The following is a 17,482-nucleotide window of genomic DNA, read 5'->3' on the forward strand; positions in this document are numbered from 1 at the left end:
GGCACCTCTAGGCTGAGGCACCTCTAGGCAAAGGTACCTTTAGGATTCGTCTGGTTGCACATTAATGCCTGAAACTCAGCAAAGCCACCTTTTAAGCTCTACACGGCCAGGGGAGAGAGATAACAAAAATCACCCAGTTACATCAAAGTTAATATTTATCCTCCACTCTCAAGAAACGATAAAATACAAAAGCGGCGATGTGGCTTTACGGATCGTGGAAGCGACGCCTCGACATCACACAAATGTAAAAGGGGGGGTGGTGGGGGGGTGATACGAATCTTGCCAGCCGAGGAGAGATGAGGGATTTTATCCGGCTATTTTTGGAGGGGTGAGAGTTGGAGTGGTGGGGGGGGTAGGAGGCTTCGAACTGGCAGACAGGGAGAGTAGATCGCAGTACGGCAAAGGTGAACTTGAAGACACATACGGCGTCTAGATGCGAACTGCTTTTTGCGTCTTAGTTTGTTGTCAAGCGCACCGCACCTCCGATTATCAGGGTTGGCTACGTACGAAATAGGTTAAACTTACATACATACATGCGAGGCAGTCAGCGAAACGTCTCTATGGGTCCCTGTGGGTTTATGGGTCTCTGTGTGAGTCTATAGGTTTCTATGGGTCTATGAAGCTCTATGTAAGTCTATGGGTCCCGGAGGGTTTATGGGTCTCTGTGTGAGTCTATAGGTTTCTATGGGTCTATGAGGCTCTATGTAAGTCTGGGTCCCGGAGGGTTTATGGGTCTCTGTGCGAGTCTATAGGTTTCTATGGGTCTACGAGGCTCTATGTAAGTCTATGGGTCCCTGAGGGTTTATGGGTCTCTGTGTGAGTCTATAGGTTTCTATGGGTCTATGAGGCTCTATGTAAGTCTATGGGTCCCTGAGGGTTTATGGGTCTCTGTGCAAGTCTATAGGTCTACGCTTCTATGAGACTCCATATAACAAAAATTAGAATCCTAATACGGCGGGATCCTCCTGAAAGTGATAAAAGAGGCCTACGACTCCTGGGTAATTAACAACAACAACAAAAACAAAAACACAAGCGGTACCCTCCATGGCGGTGGTGAGCACGGTGACAGCGCTGCGCGTGCGCTTGCTCAGCCGCGGCTCCTCCAGGAGGTTGAGCGAGCGGCTGCTGAGCCTCCTGCAGCTGCGCCGCGTACCGGCCTCGCTGCTCGTGTCCTGCACACCGTCGCACACACGCACGCACACGCACCACGCGTCGTCACACACACACCATCGCACACACGCACACACACGCACCACGCGTCGTCACACACACACCGTCGCACACACGCACGCACACGCACCACGCGTCGTCACACACACACCATCGCACACACGCACGCACACGCACCACGCGTCGTCACACACACATCGTCGCACACATGCACGCACACGCACCACGCGTCGTCACGCACACACGCCGTCGCACACACATACACACACACAGGTCGTCGCACGTACACGCATCGCACACACGCACACACACGCGCACGTCCTCGCACACGTGCACACACTCACGCACGCAAGTCGTCGCACACACGCACACATGCACGCACGCGTGCACGAGTTGTCACACACACACATGAACACACATCGTCGCGGACACGGACACAGACATTGTCGCACACAAGCACACACGAAACAAAGACAAAGATCCCCCGTATATCCTTTAACAGACTGTTAGGGCAAGTGTTGTTAGCCCTGTCGCACCTATGAAGGCCGGCAGAGCACACAAGAGAATGAGTGGCCAGCACCCCAGTGGCGATGTTTACACACCGCACCAGGTATTCATTTGAGGCTGAGTCGACCTAGGGGAGACTCAGGACCGTACCGGCGCACTGCTACTGGCCGTGCCGGGTCCATTGCCCACACGTAGCCGGCGTTCGGCCGATTGCTTTGGTTCGGTGGACGCCGCGCGACGTCAGAATCAGACTTTTTTTTCTCTCTCAGAATCAGAATCTTTACTTGTCCTGTATAATCGTAGTACCACTCCCCCCCTCACCCCGCCCCCCTCGCCCTTTCACCCACCCCACCCGCACGACCCCCCCTGTCTGTTCCCAAACGAGCGTTGGATCGAGGTCATCAAGCTGGGACCCAGTGGCATAGCGTGGCTGGCACGGGCCCCTGTGCAAGGAATTAAACGGGCCCACCTCCACCGGTCAAATTTCACGCGCCCCACACCACCACCTCCTAGCCCGATGCCAGGGTCCCTCTGTCCCCGTGGGCTCCGGTGCAGTTGCACCGTCCGCACAGCGGTTGACAGCTACGACACTGCGAGGGCACGATGAGATGTGACGGGAGATGGGACGGAGTCGGGCAGGAAGGATAGTGTGGGAGACTGAACCCGAGTCGGGACAGGGTGATAGAGGACAGGACTAGACAGGGCAGGACAGAAAAAGAGAGTCAGGAGAGAGCGAACAGGACCACGCAGGGCAGGATGGGGACAGGGCAGGAGGCTTGATAGAGCAACAGAGCCAGGTGGGACAGGACACAAGACAGGGCATTTAAGAGACTGAAGAGGACGAGGTAGAAGAGTTGAGGAAAGGTACAGGACCTGCACAAGACATTTGAGGCCTAGGCAGGGCGGCTGAGAAACTAACGTGAACTAGATGGGGGATAGGACGGGACAAGAAGGTTTAGAGACGGTACAGGGGCAAAACAGGACGCGGCGGGACAAGACAATAATAGAGGGTTTTTTTGGTGTTAGATCGTGTAAATGTGTAAATGTGTCGTTAAAACCCGCCACCACCCGACACTGCCAACTAGTAAGGGTTGTCACGTAAACAGAACGTGGCCAATTCGTCACTAGTACAGCACACCGGTGTGTTGGAGAGCCAAGCCACAACATTTACAATCTGAGTCCGACGTTTCGCCAGTAATTACAACGAGCTTCATCAGGCGACAGCCAGATTTGTGGAGAAGTCCACCTGTTTCGTTCCTTATATGAAGACTAGACAAGACAAGACGCCACGGGTGCAAGGCAGAGGGCGGTCGCGAGACGGAACGCGACGGGGCGGGGTTAGACAAGACATCGGCGGGAATCTCGGAGTGCGGCCTCACCGCTTCGTCGGTCGGTGCTCTGTCCACCACAATCTCGGGCAGCAGCAGCAGGTGCTGGTTGGCGCCACCGCCGCCGCCGGCGGCCGTCGCGGCCCCCGCCACGGCCCGCTCCCCACGGCCGTTGCTGCGGCGCTGGACGGCCGAGCCGCGCCGGCTCCCGGGCACGCTCCTCTCGTCGTCGGCGAGCTCCGTGTCGGAGCTCGGGTCGCGCGCCCGCTTGGGCTTGTAGTACATGCCGATGAGCGACTGTGGGCGGAGGACGACGTGGTGGGTGGGGAGAGAGAGAGGTGGGTGGGATGGGTGGAGGGGGGCCGGGAGGGAGTGCAGGTGGGAGAGACGGCAAGGTGGGGAGATGGGAGGTGAAGGTTGGCGTGGTGGAAGATGGAGGCGGGGAATCGGAAATAAAACTTTGGAGGTGAGTGGGTGGGTGATTTGCTAAGTGAGTGGGTGGGTGACTTCGTGGTGAGTGGGTGGATGACTTGGGAAGTCAGTGGGTAGGTGGTTGACTTGTTAAGTGAATGGATGGGTGACTTAGTAAGTGGGTGAGTGGGTGTGTGACTTGGTGAGTGGGTGATTTGGGAGGTCGGCAGGCGGACGGGCGGGTGACTCTGTTCGCTGAGCGGACGAGGGGGGCCAGGGAGAGGCGGCCGTACCTCTCGCGAGCGCCCCTTCTTCTTGCCGTTGCTCTTGGCGGTCTCGGCGAGGCTCTCCTCCGACTCGGTCTTGACAATGCCCTCTCCGCTGGTGCATGACTTTCGCTTCTTCTTGTGGCTTACGCGCTCCGTGCCGCTGCTCGGCTTTGACATCTCCGAGGACGAGGAGGAGCTCAGGCCAGCTTGGTCCTCGGCGTACTGCAGGGTTACAAAGGCGGGAAGCAAACAGAGCAGCAGGCTTGGAATCAATTGTCAATTTTCTCGGAGGCTCAATCTGGACGCATGGTGAATTGGCAGCCCCCTCCCACTTATGCAGAGCTCTGCCCACCCAGTCACTTGCCCCGCCCACTATGCAGGTAGCCCCGCCCACTATGCAGGTAGCCCCGCCCATTGCATAGGTAGCCCCGCCCACCACGCATGTAGCCCCGCCCACTACGCATGTAGCCCCGCCCATTACATAGGTAGCCCCGCCCATTACATAGGTAGCCCCGCCCATTGCATAGGTAGCCCCGCCCATTCCGAAGGTAACCCCGCCCATTCCGTAGGTAGCCCCGCCCATTCCGTAGGTAGCCTCGCCCACTACGCGGGTAGCCGTGACCAGTGCATGCACATTCCAAAACATGCAAAAGGCAATGATCCCCAGTTTAGCCTTGAAAGGCCGATTTAGAGCTGAACAAAGACAACGGAGGGTACGGTGACGCTGTGTTAATGTTCGCATCTTCATTGTAGACATAGCCACAGCGTTACATTAAATGACAAAAATGTTTTACTGTGCTCAACACGAGTGTACAGCAAGTCAGCCTTAACACAAATTAGACGGTGTACAATAACATACAGTGCACTAAAAAAATCACCAAAAAACTGTACATAAATAATATATTGTACTGTGCAGTGCAGTACATTTCTTTGTGCATGAGGCAAATTCGTTTCCGTACGGGGCTAGGTGGAGGCAGTGCCGGATTAAGCTAGTGCATATGTTATAAAGGGGCCCTAAAAACATAAAAAACGTACATTTTTTTACTTGCATGGTAAAGTTATTGTATGTTTTTATTTGATATACGGCCAGATAATACGACAAATCGTTAACCTTAAACACCCAGTCGTTCGTGAAAGTTGAAGGTGGTATACTACTACAGTAATAGAGCAAGTGCAGAATCAGAATTGATTGAAAGCATTCAGCGCGGGGCCCTTGAAAGTGCGGGGGCCCGTAGCATGTGTAGCTACTACGTATGTCGCTACGACATATGTAGCTGCTTTTGCTACTAGAATCATCCGGCATTGGGTGGAGGTGAGGGGCTGAGGCGACGGATACGAGAAATGACGGACGCTATCAGCGACGTAAGTGCGCGGGGGCGAGTCGGGCAGCGGTGTTCATAATAAAGCGACAAAAGCGTTTTGGCGAAACGAGGCAAAAAGGGAGGAGACGAAAACCTGCACGTGGCTGTTGCTCATGAAGTATGCCGCCATTCGTGAGGCCGTTGGTTTGGCCGGCACCACACCGCTTCAGCTCCGTCTCCCCAGTGGCAATGTTTACGCACCACGCCAGGCACTCATTTAAAGGCTGAGTTGACCAGATGCACAAATATAAAGTTCCCCCGGGTTTTTCCCTCCACACTTTGAATTTAATCCTAATAATAATTGAAATGTTTCATGCGCATTCCATCCTAGGATCCCAATGCACGATGCATGGCAACCGACCAAACTAAAGAGGAAAGGCCACTTTTAAGAGATGGGGTTTTCAAAGCAGACTTAAATATATCTACCGACTCCGATTGCCCTGATTTCAAGTGGCAAGGCACTTCCATCGTTTGGGTGCCACCGCGAACAAAAGCACCGCTCGCCAAAAGAGCGCAACCCAGACCTGGGAGCGCTGAGCAGTTGGAGATGAGAAGCTTTTAAGGCCCTTGATGGAATATATAAATGTTTTAGTTCCTGCAAGTAATGCGGGGTATTTTTGGCTGATTTACATTCCCACGTGATGAGGAGCCACTGTCTCGCTTCTCAAAAAGAGCTACATAGCCCAGCGGGTACCTTACCTGGTAAAAAAAAAAAGAGTTTTTAATTCTAGATTTGAAGCTTTCGTGACTGCAAGGATTCATATTCATGGGTTTTTTCGGTAAAGTCACGTAGGTAAAAAATTATTTTATTTTTATTTTTTACCTACGTGACTTTACCGAAAGAACCCAAAAGAGTTTTTAGTTCAGCCGCAGCTCCGCGCCGCCGACTACCCCGACCTCAACCGCCGAGCCTCCGGCTCCGAGGCTGGGGACCGGGCGACATCAAACGCGGGGCGAGCCGACGGCGCCCCGAGGCTGCGGCAAGGAAACGCCGCCGCCACCGCCGCCTTTCTCGCGAGCGCCGCAATTATTCTGCCCGTCATTCACCGCGGCGGTGGCGCCGGAGTGGTGCGTGTCCCTTACCCCCCTCCCCACCACCCCTCCAGGCCCCTCGCTCCCCACACCCACACGCAACCCCAACTCCCCCCAGACAGCGGGTCACGTGATCCCACACTGCCCACTGCACCGCCGATTCACAGAGCGCGGGTCACGTGATCCCACACTGCCCCCTGCACCACCGACTCACAGACCGTGGGTCACGTGATCCCACACTGCCCACTGCACCACCGATTCACAGACCGTGGGTCACGTGATCCCACACTGCGCCCTGCACCGCTGATTCACAGACCGTGGGTCACGTGATACCACACTGCCCACTGCACCGCCGATTCACAGAGCGCGGGTCACGTGATCCCACACTGCCCCCTGCACCACCGACTCACAGACCGTGGGTCACGTGATCCCACACTGCCCACTGCACCACCGATTCACAGACCGTGGGTCACGTGATCCCACACTGCGCCCTGCACCGCTGATTCACAGACCGTGGGTCACGTGATACCACACTGCCCACTGCACCGCCGATTCACAGACCATGGGTCACGTGATCCCACACTGCGCCCCCTGCACCGCCAATTCACAGACCGTAGGTCACTTGGTAGTATTGGTGGCAACAATGGTGGGAGTTAGTGGTGGTGATGGTGGAGTTGGTGGTTGTCACGGCAGCGGCAATTGTGGCGGTGGTCGTAAGGTGTTTGCAGGCTGCGGTGGCTTCGTGACCAAGTCTCCTTCAGGGCAGGCAGGTGACAGGTGCAATTGTGAGGAAGGCTCCCATTGTGTGCGGGGGTTCACGCGTGTTTGCTCAACGCACAACACGCACGGACGCGCTCGCGGCCGGCCCGCCGTGCGTCCGGTCGCCACTGCAGTTGACAGACAAATCGAGCGCCTTGAGAGAAAGGCTGCATTTATTGAAAATTGGAGTTCGGGGAATGGTGTAATTTTTTTTCTATGCAACTGAACCCGGGACCTGACCAGTGGTTCTCTCGCCCTTCCAATTATTGTAGCCTGATTCGTGGTGATGGCTGAGCCCTTTTACTTGAAGTACCCAAACCTCGTGGTCAATGTTAAGGTCTCACCTCCAGATCTCTCACCTCTCGGGAATTAATGAGGTGCACCTCTTGGTAATTATTGAGGTGCACCTCCGATTAGCACGGTTGGCTACGTACGGTACGAAATAAGTTCAACATGCGTACATACAACATGGGGGTTTTCACAGCTGGCCATTGCTGGGGTCTCATCTTGAGATGCTTTTACCTCTTGGTAATTGTTGACAGTCTTACGCTGAGGTTGTTACATCTTGGTTGTGATTGATAAAGTGTCACCTAAGGATATTTTCAGCCTACGGAGGTCTCGCCTGAGACCATCATACCCGATTGTTGTTGTTGAGCTCCTCGCCTGAGGTACTAAAATCTCCTGGTCAACAACTGAGGACTCGCTTTAGAGGTCCCAGCGTCCGGTCGTGACAGCGAAAATTTTACCATGTGGGTCCTTAAACCTCTTTGTGAACACCAAGAGGGCTCACCTTTGAGATCACCACACCTCCTGAGCATTTCTGAGATCTCAACCTTAAGGTCACCACAGCTGGTGGTAACTTCCGAGTTTTTTCATCCTCAAAGTTCCCGGTAAGTCCCAGGTCCTCCTGGCGGCGATTGTGCAGGCCTCCCGTCCGAGGCCCGTACGCACGTCCACCGCTTTGCGGTTGCCCCTCACCTGCTGCTCCATGTCATCCTGGTGCTTGTGGAGGTTCTCCAGCATCTGCTGGAACTCCCGCTCCTTCTCCTCGGCCTCGGCCAGCGTGGCCTGGTTCTGCTCGTCGTACGCCATGGCCACCACGGCCAGGATGAGGTTGATGAGGTAGAAGGATCCAATGAAGATGACCACCACGAAGAAAATCATGTAGGTCTTTCCGGCGGCCCTCAGCGTCTGCAAGTACAAAGCAATGCCCATTCGCGTCAGTTGGCTTATTACGTTGTTGAGCGACCTGGCCACTTTTCACAGAGTTCCTACGTATCTCTATGATCTTTTATGTATGGGCGCCGCGGTGGCTAAGAGATGTTAACTACCTCGACTGGTATACAGGAGGTCGTGCGTTCGATCCCGACCCTGAACGCCTTTTGCGTGATGCATCAGCATCACGCGTTTACAGATTTGGCTGCTGTAAATGTCCACACGATAAGCCACTTGTTGAGCGATCATTTTTGATGTCCAGGTCGCTTCTGAAAAAGAGCTATACAGCTCAGCGGGCCTTACCTGGTCAAATAAAACGTTGTTAGTTTAGTATCTCTATAAGTCTCTATGTATCTCTTTGAGTTTATGTATCTCTTTGAGTCTATGTATCTCTATGAGTTTCTGTGAGTCTCTATGTCAATTTTATTACGTTTTTGAGTCAGCTGGGCCAGGATTGGCCAATACATTAAAACTAACTATGAACTTTTAAATAATGACAGTTAAGAGACAAACAACAGTATCCATACTATTAAAATGAACTAAAATAAAAACACATTTGAAACGGGAAGTGAAACCACTCGTGCGCACCGATCATCTGCAACTGCTGCCATTGCGCCGTTCTCCCCAGTAGCATCCCAACTATCGACGCTAAACATCACTTGGAGCCGCACGACGAGGTGACGTAACGACGAGGTGACGAGGTGATGTGACGTGGTGACGAGGTGACGTGACGTGGTGACGAGGTGACGTGACGTGTCAGCGTGTGGCGAGCGGCGGCTTAGGGAAGTGCGGGGGTCGGGGGGGCACAGGAGGCACCCGCTTCCAGTTCGGATTTTAGCACATATTTCTCGCCTCTAAATTCTGGGCAACCCGTTCATCGCTGTACCTCCACCGCCTCTAGCCCCACGCACTGCGCAGAAGGACCGATGCTCGGAACGTTGCCCAACCTCTTCGTAAGTCGTAATTGACGAACCCGTAGAGTTCCTTACATCGATCTGGGCCCGTTCCCTGAGGGGGCAAGTCCCCTCCTTGGCGAAGACAACTCGATGCAAAAGTTTCGCCGTACACGGGATAGTCTTCTTACCGTGCCCCTCAACCCCCACCCACCCCTTCCCCCTTACCTCCGCCCACACGTCGCAGACAGACGGAGCTTAGTTGGAAAGCGTAAAGAAAAACAAGACCCAGATATTAATATCCTAAGATTCGGGTTTGCGAATTAAAAATAGCCGCCATTACCGAACGTCAGGATCGCTGTTAACCGCTGTTGTCCTGTTTACTTGATCTTCTCCTGAGGTGCCAGTGACCACGGAGATAAAAGTGGACGGCCTCCGTGTATCAGCGGTTGGCACAAGGAGGTCCTATAAATGTACAGGAATTCCTGGAATGACTACGATAGCAGATGGGCAGGAGGAGGAGGAAGAAAAAAAAACTCACTCCTGTCGCCCGCCACAGCTCCTCGCATCTCCCACACATCCGGTCGTAACTGCGGCGTTCCTGCGTTGGTGACGCTCCTTCGTTTTTTGTCTGTCGCCGTTACTCGATCTCGTGCCCCTGATGCCAAGAGGGTGGCATAGTTGCCAACGGTACCGGTCGCGTCCACCGGCGGTCAGTCGCCTGCTTGTCACTCTTCTATCTGCTAACGACCGTGTGATCGCTGATCCCCGTGAACTTTGCCCGTCGATTCCTCCTCCACCCATGTTGAGGATGACTCGGGTCTGTACCAGAGTCTGACTGTTTTGTCTCAACCACCATCACCACCAACACCGACTCACTCACTCGCTCGCTCACCCACCCATTCACTCATCCGACTGCGGGTCATAACAACTCAGTCACTCACACACTCAGTCACTCACCCACTCACTCAGCCACTCACACACACACACTCAGCCACTCACCCACGCACTCAGGCACTCACTCACACACTCACTCAGTCACTCACCCACTCACTCAGCCACTCACACACTCACTCAGTCACTCACCCACTCACTCAGGCACTCACCCACTCACTCAGCCACTCACACACACACTCAGTCACTCACCACACTGCTTCTTCCCTCCCACCCACCTGGTTCTCCCAAGCTCTTACGACAATAACCTCGCTCTACTCTCCTCGTATTGAGTACAACGTCAACACTGTCGTCTGTTGCTCGAATCTAGCCATTGATTTTGATGTCGACTTATACGGTCGGTGTCACACTAACTACTAAGACACAATATTTGTAATCAGTCAACCGATTGGCTTGTTCTCTCCCTTAGCTAATTTGAAAGTTTTCAATGGAAAAAAATATATATATAGAGCATATATGTTCATATATATGCCAATTTAATTTATACGCCAATATCGTGGCCACGCGCACACAGTAACCAACTGTGGCCATGCGCTCCTTCAAAGGAGGACGAACAGCGCCACGATCTCTCGCTCTCTCCTGAAGCCCTCTCGTCATGCCGAGCAGCAGCAGTAGGCCGCGACATTGAGGCCCTGAACATCTCGCTTCTGCTGCCATCATACCCAAGAAGAAAAGAGAATGCCCACTTGCGTGCCGGTTCCGTTTACATCTCGTGCCACACAGGGACAGCTGCCAGTGGGGGGAGGGGGAGGGAGGAGGGGTGCCCTATCCTCGCCTTCGGCAGGGCCTTGGCATGGTAGAGATTAGATCTGTGGTGTAAGGCGCTTGGGGAGTTCAATTCCTGGTTGGGTGTGACCCGGCCCAATCAATCCCTCCGTGGTCAATAACATGAGTGCCACTTGTGTGTGCAAGTCAGCAATGGTTGTCCTATGGATTAGACTCCCCGATGTACGTTCGTCTGCTGAACTTCTCTCGCACCGAAACGTAGCCAACCGCGCTGATCGGAGGTGGAACTCCCAACAGTGGTTGGAACATGGGGATCACTTGACTTTTGACTTCCGAGTTGCCGAGGCGTGCGAAGCGGGTGGCCCTGTTCGCGGCAGAGACCCTCCGATGCCGTGACGAGGTTCCCACCTGCATGAAGAGGTTTTCCCAGAAGTCCTGCGTCATGAGGCGGAAGAGCGCGAGGAAGGCCCAGCTGAAGGAGTCGAAGCTCGTGTAGCCGTAATTGGGGTTGCGCCCGGCCTTGATGCACGTGAAGCCCTCGGGGCATTGGCTGCGTGAGGACAACGCACGGGGCTGCATCACGGCACGCTCGCATGCACGCGCGCGCACGCGCACGCACGCTCGCTCGCTCACTCACTCACTCACCCCTGTAAACTCGAGCACTCCCCTCGCTCGCACGCTTTCGTACCTGGCAAGCGGGCGCGCACACACACACGCTCGCTCATCCCGCGCACAGTCGCTCGCTTACCCATGCAGACTTGTTCACCCACATGCACACACACACCCGCTCGCTCACCCACACACACTCGCTCGCTCACCCACGCGCACACACACTCGCTCGCTCACCCACACACACACGCTCGCTCACCCACACGCACACACACTCGCTCGCTCACCCACACACACGCTCGCTCACCCACGAGCACACACACCCGCTCGCTCACCCACATACACGCTCGCTCACCCACGCGCACACAAACTTGCTCGCTCAGCCCTTGTACACGCTCGCTCCCCCATGCACACTCGCTTATCCGCACACACACGCTGGCTCCCTCGCCCACACCGACTCTGCTCGCACACTTGTGTCCTCAAAATCTCACAATTTGCTCTACTAATACTTGCTTACTATTTCATTTTATTTCGCAGGTGAAGCCCACTGAGATATTAGACATTTTTCCGAGGCGATGTGGCCGCACGTGATGACGGCTCACCGTCAAAGTGGCTGGGAATTCATAGCAGCAGCCAAACCATCTAAATGCGAGTCGATTCTACATGTGGAGGAGGGGGGCAAAGCCGGAGGAACCCGGAGAACAATCCATCCGACGGCCACGGGGAGAGAAGGGAGAGAACACGCGGACTCCAACTATACAACAGGCATTGTCCGGGGTCCGGGATCGAACCCACGAGCGGGCGAGAGAGATAACATCTCCCCGCCACCACAGCGCCTGTGTTCGTGACCGCTTAGTTAGGCCGCAGAATAATTCGGCCGCTCGCAAAAAAGATACGTAAAACGCCATCGGGACCTCGCGTCTCGATGCGCAAGTTCCGCTCACCCGGCGTCCGAGCCATTGCCGCAGAGAAGCGCGTCTTTCCCCTTGACTTCCCAGACGTAATGGTTTTCTGGAAACACACGCGCACAACAGCGACACTCATGAAATAATAATTGCCGTTGTCGTCGTCACCATTCAGGGTTCTGTCTGTAGACAGGTCCGTGGGACAATTTTCCTCCCGCGCGTCTCTGCTCGTTGGACGTCCACTGCGGTAAACCGCTGCTGTCTGCACTCCTTCAACGGAGGAGGAACAGCGACGCGACACGAACTCCCTCGCTCTGCTGAAGCCCTCTCGTCATGGCCAGCAGCAGCAGCAGCAAACCTCGACATTGCCATCCAGCTGCTGAACACACTGCCAAAGAGGCTTGAAAAAATAGAACGCTTGTACATGATCGAAAACTCCTGGGACGCATCATCCTCCAGGGAATCAGCCCTCTCATCGACTTGGTGATCCCCCAAGATCAAGTGGGTTTCTAACCTGAATGCTGTTGCTACGACCAAGTATTGGCCATTGCGACCCACAAACCTATTCGAGGCCAGATTTTTTTTTATAAAATCCAAGACAGGCATAGCCTACGTAGACTCATCTTCAGCCTACAATATGGTCTGGATTAACGCCTGATAATGAAGTTCTCAAGGATCATCCCCTGCTGCCTCCAAAACACGACTACGCCCGATACGGACGGTGTGCACCTACGTATGTTGAACGTCTTTTGCACCACTGTACGTGGCCAACCGCGCTAATCAGAGGTGCGGGGGAAGGACAACAAACTGAACACGAAAATCAGCTCTAAAGAAATTAGTTTTCAGTGTACATTTAAAAGTGCATAGCTCCAGTGGCTTCCTGATATCGGAAGGAAGAGCATTCCGGACGGCCGCAGAAGCGCATCTGAAAGCGCTCGATGCGGTGGCCGTCATCTTTGTTTGATGGCCAACCAAAAATGGCGCCGCCGCTGCTGCCGCTGCTGGCGCGAGGATGACCGGGGTTCGCGCGATGGCGCACGCTCCCTCACGACATCGGGACAAGGCATCGCGGGTTCATTCGCGACGAGCGCCCCGCCACCCACTCGTATCGTCGACGTAGCTCTGCCAGTCGAAGGGCTCCTCCGTCGTGTTGTACGCGAACGAGACGTTTGGTAGCGGCCAGAGGATGCACTTGTGCCGCAGGTTGCCCATGAAGAGCTGCAGGCCGATGAGGGCGAACACGCTGAGGCAGAAGACGGTGAGGATCACCACGTCCGACAGCTTCTTCACCGACTGGATCAGCGCCCCCACTATGGTCTTGAGGCCTGCGCACAGAGCCAGCGACATACGTACGTTGAACTTCTTTCACACCGCACGCAAGCCAACCGCGCCAATTGGAGGTGCGTGTACTCTGCAAGAAAGGCTACGCATCGCAAATGTGGCTGCGTGCAGGGCGTTGTCACACGCGCTGGGGCGAGAGAGAGGAGTCGAGCTCGCGACTTTCCGACCTCGAGCCGTTTGGCTCTGCCGCTCAGCCACCCCAGCGGGGTCACCCCCCCCCCCCCCAGGTCGGCTCAAGCTCGTGCACGTGCACGGAATTATTGTTGTCAATCCACTGCTGGATGACGTACGTCTACAAATGCCCCCCCCCCACCCCCCACCCCCCCCCCCCCTTAGCAACCCCCTCCCCTCCCCGCCACCTCTCCGAGTATATGAATATACATTCTCCCATGTCATCAAAGAAAACCAATGTTCGGAAAGATATTAGTTCATCTTTTTTTAATAATTTGTGAGCCTCTTTCGTTTTGTAGGGGAAGGAGGAAGCGGTGGCGCCGCGGTGGCTCGCGGTGCTGTGATACGAACAGCGGTGGGCCGAGTTCGAATACCCGCTCACGGCTAACATCGGTGGCGAAAATCTGAACCGATCCCCGGCCTGCCCTAGGACCACTCGTCCGTAACCGACTCGCCGACACGGAGAGTCAGAATCAGACGAAGGCGGCCTGGCTCCGGCCACACCAACGCGTCGTGCACCGGGTTGGCCTTAATAGGTGCTCGCTAACGGCACTTGCCCTGTGCAGGCTATACGGGAGGACCTTTGTCTTTGTGTGTGTGTGAACGTCACCCGGGATAACGGAGATGGTCTTGAGAGCTCGCAGAACCCGGAAGGTTCTCAGAGCCGAGACGTTCCCCAGGTCCACGAACTCTGTCACGTACCTGGGCACAGTCACACGCGTGAACTACTGATACCACTCCTCACTACGAACGACTCGCTACGACTCCTCACTGCAGCAACTCCACATAAACCACCGGCACTCCTCACTTTTGATACAATTCCATCAATTCGACAAGGCTACTTACTATTAATGAATACGCTTTACGAATATTTAACGCTTCCTGCAAAATTAAAGAGGCGCAGATGTTTCCACGAGCACACAATGGAGCCCACAGACACTTCCACGACGGAATCCACAGATTTCGATCCCGCGCTAACGAATCATCTCGCGGATTTCTCCTCAACATTCGGCGCAATAACCGAGGAGCACGAACGCGCCCGAGAGAGGAACGTCCCACCCCGGAGACGGAGCGGATTAAAATCAATGCACTTGCGGCTTGGGGGAGGGCCTTCATCCAGCAGTGGATTTTATCAGGGCTTTCTAGCCCCCCCCCCACCCCTGTGAACCCCCCCACCCACAGCCTCGCCCCCCCCCCGAAACCACCACTCCCCCCCCCCCTAACACCACTCGCCCCATGGCTGGCTGCACAGATCTCTAATTTAACTATTCTATTCTTATTTTACCAGGTGTGTAAGGGCCCCACTGAGCTATCTAACACATCTTTTTTTCTTTCTCAGAAGCGACCTGGCTATCAAAAATAATATGTCTCAACAACGTGGGCTTCATCGCGTGGACATTTATAGCAGTCGCCAAATTACTGTGAAACGCCGTGACGTTGATTCTAAATGCGGTGATGGGTGGGGGGGGAAGGAAATATTGGAGCACTCTGGACAAAAATCCACGCGACCACGGGGAGAGACAGAGAGAGACACCGCAAACGCCACATATACAGAACCCCCCCCTTCCCCCACAACGCACGCCATAGTGATGACGCTGAAGTCCAGCCAATTCCAGGGGTCCCGGAGGAAGGTGAAGTTGTCGATGACGAATCCTCTCGCGACGATCTTGATGAGCGACTCGAACGTGTAGATCCCCGTGAAGGTGTACCTGGGCGGAGGTTACGGCGGCACGGTTACAAAGGCGGCCCGGCGTGGTGCTGGCCACCCACCACCTCGTGTACCGTTCTGGCCTTCACTTGCCCCGACATTCTGTTAAGGCTATACGGGGGATCTTTGTCTTTGTGCGTTTGGGGGGGGGGGAGGGGGGCAAACCGGAGCTCTCGGAGAAAACCCGCCGCGTGAGAGAAAGGATGAGGGGGAGGATGCCCGACACTCTGTAAAATCTCTCGCACGCAAAAGATGGAAAGAGATGAAGATTAATGTCGCGCGTAACTCGTCCGCAAGTAACCGTCTCCTCCTGCCAGACCAGCCTGATCCGCCGACCCTAGCCGTCTCCACGGTGCTGAATTCCAGGCAGCCACGTGCAGAGAGCCACCACCGCCACCACGGCCTGGCTACGTGAAGATCGCACGGTGTTCCTCGTGGACAAAAGCCGGTGCTGTAAACACACCTCCACCAGGGATTTCTATGCGCTGCCAGACCACGTGACCTCCGAGAAGTGGCCGAGCAGTCTCCCCATCATCTGGCCTTGAGACTGACAGAGCCCCACAGACTCGCACAGAGACCCACAGACTCGCACAGAGACCCGCAGACTCGCACAGAGACCCACAGACTCACACAGAGACCCACAGACTCACACAGAGACCCGCAGACTCGCACAGAGACCCACAGACTCACACAGAGACCCACAGACTCACACAGAGACCCACAGACTCACACAGAGACCCGCAGACTCGCACAGAGACCCACAGACTCACACAGAGACCCGCAGACTCGCACAGAGACCCACAGACTCACACAGAGACCCACAGACTCGCACAGAGACCCACAGACTCACTAAGACCCATTGACTAACACAGATATCCACAGACTCACATAGACCCATAGACCAACACAGAGACCCACATACTCCCATAGACCCATAAACCAACACAGAGACCCATAGATCCTGCCCTCACAGTATCCCACCACCATCTGGTCTTAGGCCTTCTCTTGCCCCGTGGTCGCCAGGCTCGTGGAGAGACCACTCCAAAGCCGGCCTCAGTAACCGGGCCCTCCCTCCCTCCATCCTGCACACGCGTCCCAGCCAGCGAATCCAGGTTTTGCCTGAACGATCCCAGGTAGCCGGGGGCGTAGCGGAATGTTGCTAACCACTGCGCCACCACTCCGCGCTCAAGCAAAAACAGGACAGGTGCCAACCGCCACTGAGTGGTTGTGACGTCACCGCCGTGCTTGTGCCAGGCTAGGTGCATTTCGAGTCAATCACGTGAAGTGTGTAAGGCTCGCTGACGGGTCATGGGACAGACTCAGGTGTTACGCGTCGACTGAGATGATGACTGGAAAATGCAAAGACAAAGATGTCACATATAGCCTTAGACTTTTGGAGCAAGTGCTGTTAGCGAGCACCTATGAAAGCCGGCACAACAAACGAAGGGGAGGGGGGGGGGGTGGCCAGCACCACGCCCGGCCGCCTTTGTCTCCCCGGTGGCGATGTTGAACAACACATCACCAAAGCACAGCATTCATTTGAGGCTGAGTGGCGTCTCGGGGGGAGGCCCAGGACCGGCTCGGATAAATCGTCACCGGAGTTGGTGGCCGTAGGAGCAGCAGGGATCGAACTCGGGCAGCCGGGGCGGCCACCGCTCGCCGCACATCGAGCTCATTGCATTAGATATGAGCTGCGGATGTGGGGAGACGCGCTCACGCCGACGCGTCGCTGTGAGTGTGTATTATACATGAGCTTTGTTGTGGACGAGCGCAAAGGCGAGCAGCGGGGCAGTAGCGGCAGGTGTGCGCGCACGCACGCGCACGCACGCGCGCACGCACGCGCACAGTCAAACAAAGGCAAATATCCCCCCAGCACCCCCCCCCACCCCACCGTCCATTACAAAAGAGCCGGCAAACTCGTCGGGGCAAGTGCCGTCAGCGAGCAAACCCCCGAAGAAGAGCGAGCGACTCGCAAAGCGACCGACCGACAAGCGGTGACTCACTGCTGACGAGACTCCCGTCGAATGTTGGAATATATCGAAAAGCTGTCCAGATTAAAATAATAATAATGGGTCTTCTTGGTTCTTTCGGTAAAGTCACGTAGAATGGAAATAATAAAATAA

At 55.1% G+C, this 17,482-nt stretch overlaps 1 protein-coding gene across 1 annotated transcript in view; it reads right to left on the reverse strand.

Moving 5' to 3' along the window:
• The window catches only part of LOC144724793 (sodium channel protein type 2 subunit alpha-like), a 48,249-nt gene extending 31,223 nt beyond the window's left edge, over positions 1–17,026 (reverse strand). Inside the window, exons 1-10 of the mRNA XM_078604181.1 lie at positions 16,956–17,026; positions 15,232–15,360; positions 14,262–14,353; positions 13,243–13,464; positions 12,179–12,245; positions 11,034–11,175; positions 7,816–8,028; positions 3,710–3,907; positions 3,057–3,302; positions 1,040–1,172 (exon numbers count right to left, since the gene is read on the reverse strand). Coding sequence (XP_078460307.1) covers positions 1,040–1,172; positions 3,057–3,302; positions 3,710–3,907; positions 7,816–8,028; positions 11,034–11,175; positions 12,179–12,245; positions 13,243–13,464; positions 14,262–14,353; positions 15,232–15,360; positions 16,956–17,026 — 1,513 coding nt within the window. The remainder of the gene's footprint in view (positions 1–1,039; positions 1,173–3,056; positions 3,303–3,709; positions 3,908–7,815; positions 8,029–11,033; positions 11,176–12,178; positions 12,246–13,242; positions 13,465–14,261; positions 14,354–15,231; positions 15,361–16,955) is intronic.
• Between the last annotated feature and the right edge of the window lie 456 nt (positions 17,027–17,482).

Source organism: Lampetra planeri, chromosome 21, assembly GCF_965212315.1.
Source record: "Lampetra planeri chromosome 21, kcLamPlan1.2.h2, whole genome shotgun sequence".
NCBI classification, from domain to species: domain Eukaryota; kingdom Metazoa; phylum Chordata; class Hyperoartia; order Petromyzontiformes; family Petromyzontidae; genus Lampetra; species Lampetra planeri.